This window comes from Pipistrellus hanaki (genome assembly GCF_964339955.1).
Source record: "Pipistrellus hanaki genome assembly, chromosome: 10".
NCBI lineage: Eukaryota > Metazoa > Chordata > Mammalia > Chiroptera > Vespertilionidae > Pipistrellus > Pipistrellus hanaki.
The window spans coordinates 51,396,012-51,405,928 of NC_140512.1; the positions used below are offsets into that span (position 1 = coordinate 51,396,012).

A 9,917-nucleotide genomic window follows, 5' to 3' on the forward strand; every position below is an offset into this window, starting at 1 on the left:
ATGCACTTCCTGGACTTGTAAGTCTATTTCTTTCACTGGGTGGGGGAAGTTTTCTGTCATTATTTCTTCAAATAGGTGTTCAGTATCTTGCTCTCTCTTTTCTTCTGGCACCTCCATAATTCGGATGTTGGTATGCTTGAAGTTGTCCCAGAGGCTCCTTACACTATCTTCAACTTTTTGGATTCTTTTTTCTTTTCTGGTTGAGTGTTTTTTACTTCTTTGTATTTCAAATCTTTGACTTGATTCTTGCAATCCTCTATTCTGCTGTTGGATCTCTGTATATTATTTTTTATTTCAGTCAGTTTATGTTTAATTTCTAGTTGGTCCTTTTTCATATCCTTGAGGATCTCACTAAATTTATCAGCCTATTCTAGAAAATTCTTGAAAAATCTTATAACCATGGTTTTGAACTCTATATTCAGTAGTTTGCTTTCCTCCATTCCTTCATTTGTGACCTGTTTCTTTGTCTCTGCATTTTAGCTGCTTCCCTGAATTGATAGAGTGTTTTTTTGTGTCAGGTGTCCTATAAGGCCCAGTGGCTCAGCTTCCCCAGTTACCTGAGGTGGACACTCTTGGTGCACCCCTTTGTGGACTGTGTGCACAGTCTTGTTGTAGTTAAGCCTTGATTGTTGTTGGTATCACTGGGAGAAATTGACTTCCAAGCCAATTGGCTGTGAGGATCAGCTGTGTCTACGATGGGAGAACTTCTGTGCTAGAGACACCCTTATGGGGCATGACTTGCTTCAGTGGGGCTTTGGTGCTCACTGAGTCTGCTCCCTGAGTGTGTCCCTTATAAATATGAGGAATTGTAATCTGGATGGTCCTACTCTAATCCCTGGGTACACTGGCTCTTGGCTCTCCAAGGAGGTGCTAATTTAGCCTCTGCCTGAGGCCACCCAGCAGGAGCTATGGAGAAATCTGCAGATTTCTTTTCTTTGTTTGGGTTTTGGAGGTGACCAGATGAGGCCAAGCTGTGAAGCAATGCAAGCTGCTGCATGGCCTTGGGCCTTCTTTTGGATGTTCTGGGTCTCTCTGACCCAGCTGCAATTTGTTAAGTAAGTTTAGAACTCAAAGGATCAGACCATTCATATGCAAAAGCCCCTGTGCACAGCTTGGATGGGGTGGAATTTTAGGGAGGAGCAAACAGCAATGGCTTCCTGTTAGCCCTGCCCTAAGAGGTCGCTGGGTCTCAGTGTCCCTTGGTAATTGCTGCAAGGGACTCTGAGAGAAAGCCACCCTCGAGTTTCGCCTGCTGCCAGACTGTCCAGTTTCTCCCCATATGAGTTTGGGTCCCCAGAGTCTGGCCCGGAACTGGAGTTCAAAGCAGACGGGAGCTTTTGTTTCCCTCTCATTTGAAAAAGATAGCCACTTACTTAATTGCCAGCCCTCTCAGTGCATGTGACTCCGTACCTGTGCCTTTACTTCCACAGTTCCTCTAAGTCTCAGTGTGCTTTTCTTTTTCTTTCTAGTTGTAGAATATCCATTTTGCCTTTTAATTGTAGTTTTGAAGTTGTTGTGTGAGGCAGCAATTCAGGTGTTTATCTATGCCGCCATCTTAGTTTCTCCCCAGGATTTATATTCATAGAAAATATGTGCTTCCTTCAACATGAAGTCATCAGTTCTGTAAAGGGGAAGGGAGAAAAACAATTAGTTCAAAAATAACATTTTCCCCCTTCTTTTGATATGCAATGTCACATACATGAACATTTCATATCAATTCAATTCAGTGGTTTAATGTGATGTAATATACAAGCATGGTTTGGAGTCAGGAGACTTTGGGTCTACTTCCATGATCTATAATACTAGCTATGTGATTAAATGCTTTAAACTGTAGCCAAGTTATTTGTCTCTATATTTAAAATGTTAAACTATATGATCTTTAAGGACATTTTTAGCTCAGCAGTTTCAGACCCCAGGGAATACTTAAGTGCTTATTCTATGTTAGGGTCCTGAACATATGGAATAAATATAGTCTTAATCTTAAGAAGCATATTTTTTTTATAAAAACATGACTTATTTTAAGTAGTTACATATAACATTTTTCTTATTATTTAATGTGAACTTGGCTCAAGACATTATAACACAATTTATAACTAACTTTTCTCCATCAATTCAGGTATCCCTCTTTTCAGCCCTCAGGGGGGAAAAAGCAAGATATAACCATGGTCCAAGAAATCAAATCCTATTATTCAACACGTCTACATGTCTATTTATTTCTCACTTCCTCTTTTTTCTTCCAAAGTTACAACCTTTCACTGATACAGATCAAAATATTTCTTATGCTTTTCATGGCTAGGATTATAATGGACTAGGTAGAATGAATAACTCTCCCATTACAATATGACTAACAAGGACCTGGATATATTTCAAATGTAATTTTAATACATTGCTGACATCTAAGAAACAAATTATATCCCATGTGCCAAAAATGGGAAAAGGAAAACAGCTAAAACTGGAATGAACAGTTTAAACAAATGTAAAGGCTGGGATTGCCTTGGGGGAAATGTCAGTACCAGCTACTGGGATTAGAAGATTAAGCTTGGGCTTTCTGCAAAATGAGGAGTGACACTCTTCCATTAAGCCAGAATCTTTGAAGAGAACTATAGGGATCTCATATCAGTATCCTCCTTGAATCCATTATAAAACAAATACAATCCCCCAGTTGAGGCCTCTGATTTACAAAACTTAAATGCAATAAAATATAATAATAAATTAACAAACATCACAAATGAAACTCATGAGAAAACAATAACATTTAAATTCTTGAGAATTTATATAGTGAAATTATCAGGTAGGTAGTATAAAATAATTATGGTTCAACTGTTTTAAGAAATTAAAAGTGGAATAAAAACTTAAAAATAAAAATATAAATGTAATAAAAATTCTAGGTACATTTGAAAAAAATAACCAATTAGAACATTTATAAATAAAAGTAGAGGCCCGGTGCATGAAAATTCATCCACTGGAGGGGCCGTCCCTCATCCTGGTCTGCCCCCCCTCACAGTCGGGGAGCCCTCAGGGGCAGGAGGCAACCTGGTAATCAGGGGAAGGCGATGCCCTACCACACCTCTGCTGCTGCCACTGCCGGCAGCGCAAGCCTCAGCCGGCCCTGGTTACCTGAGCCTCGGGTGGCCCTGGGCGGCTGGGTAGCTGCCATCTGAGACTTGCCTGCACCTCGGGCCAGCCCTAGGCAGCTGAGGGTGGGATGAGGCGCAATGAGGGGACTGGGGGACTCTGGAGGCAGACAATTTATAAAGGAGGACAAATAGATATCAAGTTTTTCAATACCAACACACTGGAAGCCAGAACACAGTGGAATGATATCTTCAAAGTTCTGGAGAGAAAATAATTGTCAACCTAGATTTCTAGATTAGCTTTTCTGTTTTCAAGAAAAATGACAAAGATATTTTCAGACTAACATAGATTGAATTTATTATCAAGAAGCCTTTCTTCAAGGAACTTTTTAAAGAATGTACTTCAGTCCTGGCCACTGGGGCTCAGTTGGTTGTCCTATGTACCAAGGGGTTGCTGGTTTGATTCTGGCACATGCCCAGGCTTGATCCCCAGTAAGGGGGTGGGGAATGTGCAGGATGCAGCTGATTGCTGTTACGCTTTCACATCGATGCTTCTTTCTTCTCCCTTTTTCTCTAAAAATCAATAAAACTATTTTAAAAATAAATGTACTTAAGAAAGAAGGGAAAATTCTCAACTCAAGTTCAGTATTCCCATATGCAAAAGAATGAAGTTACCTCACATCATATACAAAAATTAAACCAAAATGACAGCCCTTTTGGAGTGGCTTCAGTGGTTGAGCATCAACCCATGTACCAAAATGTCACCGGTACAATTCCCAGTCAGAGCACATGCCTGGATTGTAGGCTCGATCCCCAGTAGGGGCAGGCAGGAGGCAGCTGATGAGTGTTTCTCACATGGATGTTCACCTCCCACCCCTCTCCCTTTCACTCTTTCTAAAATCAATAAAAACATATATATATTTTTTTAAATGGGAAGTCCGGCTGGCATGGCTCCGTGGTTAAGCATCAATCTATGAACCAGGAGGTCACATCTGGATTCCTGGTCAGGATACATGCCCAGGTTGTGGGCTTGATCCTCATTGTGGAGTATGCAGGATATAGCCAATCAGTGATTCTCATCATTGATATTTCTACTTTTCCCTCTCCCTTCCTCTCTGAAATCAATAAAAACATATTTAAAAAATAAATTAAAAAAAGACATCACCCTGATCCAGTATTGTAATCTTCATCTGGCAAAAGAATATAGGATGTCCTAAAAAAAAAAAAAAAAAAATTAAACACACACTTTAAATAATAATTAAAATTCATTTCATTTTCAAAAATTGAACTTTTAGCTGTTAAATTATATATACATTTTTTGAGAGAACCTGTAGTTTTACTGGTGGACTAGAAACCTTTTGAACAATTCTGTATTTGTATAGTGTCCTATGAATTGCCAAGATAAAATTTTCTTGGACACAGGGAGTAAAAAGCATTTCTTGGTCATGCACATTGCAATGGTCTAGCTCAATTTGAAAAAATCAGAAGATCTGGGTGGTAGTCTTCTCCCTTGTTACCTTGCATAAGTGGCTTTACTGCTGGTTTCAATTCCCTCATATGTAAAATTAAAGGGAACTTTAAATGTTTCCTAAGAAAGAAATCTGTATTTCACTCTAACGAGACTACACAGACTCCTGTTTTCACACACATACACATGTACTGCATTAAAATGTAGGGAATTTAATGTAGACTCTTATGAATCACAGCATTGTCATTAATTTGTTTTAAAACGGAGTGATGAGGTGATGATTTATTGGGCATATTTCTTATATATTCTCAGACATCATTTTAAATTTATAGTTTTTTAATTGGATGATGACTGATTATGGTATAATTTAATTACTACAACCTCAGGACCTGTACTGAGTTGAGAAAGGGGATTATGCTGGTCTGAGCCTGTACCTGTAAACATGCTTATATACCATGGTAGCGAAGTGGCTCATGTTTGGAATTCTCATTCCAATTACTGCAAGTACCTCAAGGAACAAGAGTTGGTGAGTTATATTTACACATGAGATATATACATGTGTTTTCTCACCACAATTGTCCATTTATGTTAGTCAGTCATAGTAACCACCCATGCTTCGGGATGAGATGTGACTAAGAGGTTCAGTACTCCGGCCCACCTCACCGCTGTCTGGGAAGATTCCTATGAGATGAAAGAATGGAAAAGACACTCTCCACTCCAGGCATACTGAACTTTATTTAGTTCCACAAAAGCCATTTGGTGATCTTTGCTTATTGTCTTCTTTAAAAACTTTCTGTGTGGAAAACTTCCAACTTAGATAAACAAAATAGTAATAAGCCCCACTTTTTCACCCAACTTCAACAATTAAATATTCTACCTCTCATTTTATCTATGCCTGCCCCTTCATTTGGTTATTATTAATTTTACAGATTTTAAGGTAAATGTTGCATACATTGGAATGCATAAGTGTTCATTGAAGGGTTCTAACAACTAGATACACCTGTGTACCTATACCCTCAACAGATTTCTATTCATGAGAAGGTGTTCCTCCTTTCTTCCCATGTCTTCCCTCAACGCCCCCAAAAGCAACCACTGATATTTTTTCACAATATATTAGTGTTGCCTATTCTAGGATTTCATATAAATGGAGACATCACTTTTATATATCCTTTTGTGTCCACTTCTTTTCTCAATATTGTATTTGTGAGATTCAGTCATGTTGTTGCATGTATCATTATTTCATCCTTTTTATTGATAAGTAGTAATATGCCAAAACTTGTTTATCCAGCTTCTTGTTGATGGACATTTGAAGTTGTTTTCCCTTTTGGGCTATTGTGAATAAAGCTGCTGTCAACATTCTTGTACAAAACCTTTTGCGAACATATATTTTCCCTTATCTTGGATAATCACCTAGGACTGCAATTGCTGGATCACAAAGAAAGCATATGTTGAACTTTGTAAGAAACCACAGCCCTTAGTCAAAGTGATTATATCATTTAACACTCCCACCAGCAATGTATATATGAGTTCTAATTGCTCCACGGTCTCATCAATACCTGGTATTGTCTTAAATTCTACCCATTCTAGTGGGTGTGAAGTAGTATCTCAACTTCGTATTCATTTGTATTTCCCTAATGACTAGAAATGTTAATCATGTTTTCATGAGCTATTACTTTGGCCCAACATGTTTCACACGAAGTTCCTTGGTTCAGAACACTTACTACCACACACACACACACACCTAGCTAATTATGTATTCCTTATCATGTCCTTCTCACTTTATTGAAAGGAATCCTTTTGTCCAGGAAAGTGGAGAGATAAGGAAATCAGCCTAAACCTTAGAACCAATTTTCTAGAAACACCAACCACTGTCTTTTTATAGCGCTTGGAATCTCAGAGCCAGGAAACTCTCCTTTCCTGCACCCTCTTCCATTCCCAAATTAGGAAACACAACACAAGTCTGAGTTGCTCATTTAGTTTGATGTTAAGATAAGGTGATTAGACGTCCTGATTTTTAACAATTTGTCCCTCGGCCTGCGCATTTTTAAAAAGTCCCGATTTTTGGAAAGAATGCATGACAAACTAGGGAACAGCGAGAGAACTGGAAGAGAATATACGGTTTTCGGCGGCCATGTGGCTATTTAGCCAGGATATGAGTTTTATATTATTTTTGTTAATTTTATAATGTTAAACTTTAATAATAACTAATTGTTGAGAACTGATTATCAAAGTTCGCATTGTTGATCAGTTGTTAGAATTCACTCAAATGAGAAATATGCCAAAGAATAAAATAATACTATACATAACTTTTATTTATTTATTATATTTGTAAATTGTACTTATGTTGAAATTAAAAAATATATATTACAATACTATTTTCGTGTTCTATGAAAATTTTTGTTGCTCCATATAGACCAAATTTTTAATCAAGAACATCCCTCACCTCCCCCACCCCCCACCCCCACACCCGTCAATGGTGTCCCGCTTTACCAATGTTAAAATTTGGTCACCTTATGTTAAGAGGTACAAAAAGCTTGTAAGGCTTCAGTGGAGACAGGGCCATACCAATAAATACAAAGGAGGAAGGACTGTGCAGAAGTTTTATCGAAGAACAGTATTTCCCCTGAAGGGGATCATCCTGTGTCTTTCCAGCCTGCAGAGAAATAAAATGATTAACGTGCACAGCATGACCCTGCTCGAGAAGGCAGGAAGCTCCGGGTCAAAGGGCAGCACGCGCTGGTCCATCCTTCAGTCTCACAGCCCCGAGCCTGCGCGAGCACTTCCGCCCACCGAGAGCACTTCCGCCCGCCGCCATGTACCGTTGCCTGGGCGAAGCGCTGCTACCGAGCGGCGCCGGGCCCGCCGCCCTGGGCTCCGCGGCAGCGCTGCTGGGCCGGGCCCATGGGCACCCCGCCGCTGCCGCCCCACAGCCAGGGCTCCCGCCGCCGCCCACCCGGCGTCCCTACAGCGAGGCGGCGGAGGAGGCTGGCCGCGAGGACGACCCCAACTTCTTCAAGATGGTGGAGGGCTTCTTCGACCGCGGCGTCAGCATCGTGGAGGACAAGCTGGTGGAGGACCTCAAGACTCAGGAGAGCGAGGAGCAGAAGCGCAAGCGGGTGCGTGGCATCCTGCGGATCATCAAGCCCTGCAACCACGTGCTGAGCCTGGCCTTCCCCATCCGGCGCGACGATGGCTCCTGGGAGATGATCCAGGGCTACCGGGCCCAGCACAGCCAGCACCGCACGCCCTGCAAGGGAGGCATCCGGTACAGTGCCAACGTGAGCGTAGACGAGGTGAAAGCCCTGGCTTCTTTGATGACCTACAAGTGCGCCGTGGTGGATGTGCCGTTTGGGGGTGCCAAAGCCGGCGTGAAGATCAACCCCAAGAACTATAGCGATAACGAGCTGGAGAAGATTACGAGGAGGTTCACCATGGAGCTGGCCAAGAAGGGCTTTATCGGTCCGGGTGTCGATGTGCCTGCCCCAGACATGGGCACGGGTGAGCGAGAGATGTCCTGGATTGCGGACACCTATGCCACCGTCATCCAGCACGGTGATATCAATGCCCACGCCTGCGTCACCGGCAAGCCCATCAGTCAGGGTGGGATCCACGGGCGCATCTCTGCTACCGGCCGGGGAGTTTTCCATGGCATCGGAAACTTCATCAATGAAGCTTCTTACATGAGCATTTTAGGGATGACGCCAGGGTTTGGAGATAAGACGTTTGTTGTCCAGGGATTTGGGAATGTGGGCCTGCACTCGATGAGGTATCTGCATCGCTTTGGTGCCAAGTGTGTTGGCGTTGGCGAATTTGACGGGAGTATATGGAATCCAGATGGCATCGACCCAAAGGAACTGGAAGACTTCAAATTCCAACATGGATCCATCCTGGGTTTCCCCAAGGCAAAGCTTTATGAAGGGAGCATCTTAGAGGCTGACTGTGACATACTGATCCCTGCTGCCAGCGAGAAGCAGCTGACCAAGTTCAATGCGCCCAGAATCAAAGCCAAGATCATCGCTGAAGGTGCCAATGGGCCAGTAACTCCGGAAGCGGATAAGATTTTCCTGGAGCGGAACATCATGGTCATTCCAGATCTCTACCTGAATGCCGGGGGAGTTACAGTATCTTACTTTGAGTGGCTGAAGAACCTAAATCATGTCAGCTATGGCCGTTTGACCTTCAAATATGAAAGGGACTCTAACTACCACTTGCTCATGTCAGTTCAGGAGAGTCTGGAAAGGAAATTTGGAAAGCAGGGTGGGACTATTCCTATTGTGCCCACATCAGCATTCCAAGACAGGATCTCGGGGGCATCTGAGAAAGACATCGTGCACTCCGGCTTAGCCTTCACCATGGAGAACTCGGCCAGGCAAATCATGCACACGGCCATGAAATATAACCTGGGACTGGACCTGAGAACAGCTGCCTACGTCAACGCCATTGAGAAAATCTTCCAGGTGTACAATGAAGCCGGTTTTACCTTCACCTAGATGGATTGCCACGGACTTCTATACCGCTCTCTTCACCTCTTCATCCGTAGACCTGTCACAAGTTTACATGCAACCACAGTTCTTTCTCTCATTGTTTATAGACAATGGACAGCATTCTTATAGGTCAATTCAAATGAGACCCTTCGGAAGAGAGAAATTAGTTAGGGGATCGTGTGCAACACTAAAAGTCGATGCCAGAGAGCCATTTGGGTATATCAGTAAAGGAGCTCAATTCTGTAGATGACAGACAAAAACATAAATGCTGTTTCTCTTTATGCATTTTTATTCTTTTAGAATAAAATAAGTACATGTTGCTGTAATAAAATTGCCTTGAACCACTTACTAAGCCTCACCTTGACTAAGTAGTGAATGCCTGTAAACATAATGAATGAAAAAGCTAGGGTTTTTTTTTTTTATTACAACACAGTATCATTTATAGCTTATCAGTAGTATGTTGTCCAACAAACAAAAAGCCCAAGGAGAGTTAGTTATCTTCTTTCCTATCATTGCACAGCCAATTGATGACACCTATTTCTGTTGTGTGAGACTGTCAGAATTTATTAACCACATGGATGACACATAGTCCAAAGAATGTAGTAACCTTCTTATGTTAAGTAATTGCTCTTCTCTTTTCAAAGTCTATTGTGTTGCCTGATTGAACAATAATTCAAATAGAGTGTCCCAGAAAAAAAAACCCACTTGGGCTCCCTCTTTGGGGTCTGGCTGGCAGCTCTGAGCATTGCCAGTATGACCCAACTCACCCTGACTTTGCATCCCCACCCCCTCGGTACAGCTTCAACAGCGGCCTGGAGACAGCCTGGCCAGGGGGTGGGGTGTGTGTGTGTGTGTGTGTGTGTGTGTGAGTGTTTGCCAGGGCCTTTTGAA

At 42.0% G+C, this 9,917-nt stretch overlaps 1 protein-coding gene across 1 annotated transcript; it reads left to right on the forward strand.

The window, feature by feature from the left end:
* Positions 1-7,343: 7,343 nt before the first annotated feature.
* On the forward strand, positions 7,344-9,274 carry LOC311629471 (glutamate dehydrogenase 1, mitochondrial-like). Its single transcript, XM_084897576.1, has one exon. It carries the CDS (start codon positions 7,356-7,358, stop codon positions 9,030-9,032), a length of 1,677 nt encoding a protein of 558 aa, XP_084753702.1. The 5' UTR covers positions 7,344-7,355; the 3' UTR covers positions 9,033-9,274.
* Positions 9,275-9,917: the final 643 nt, after the last annotated feature.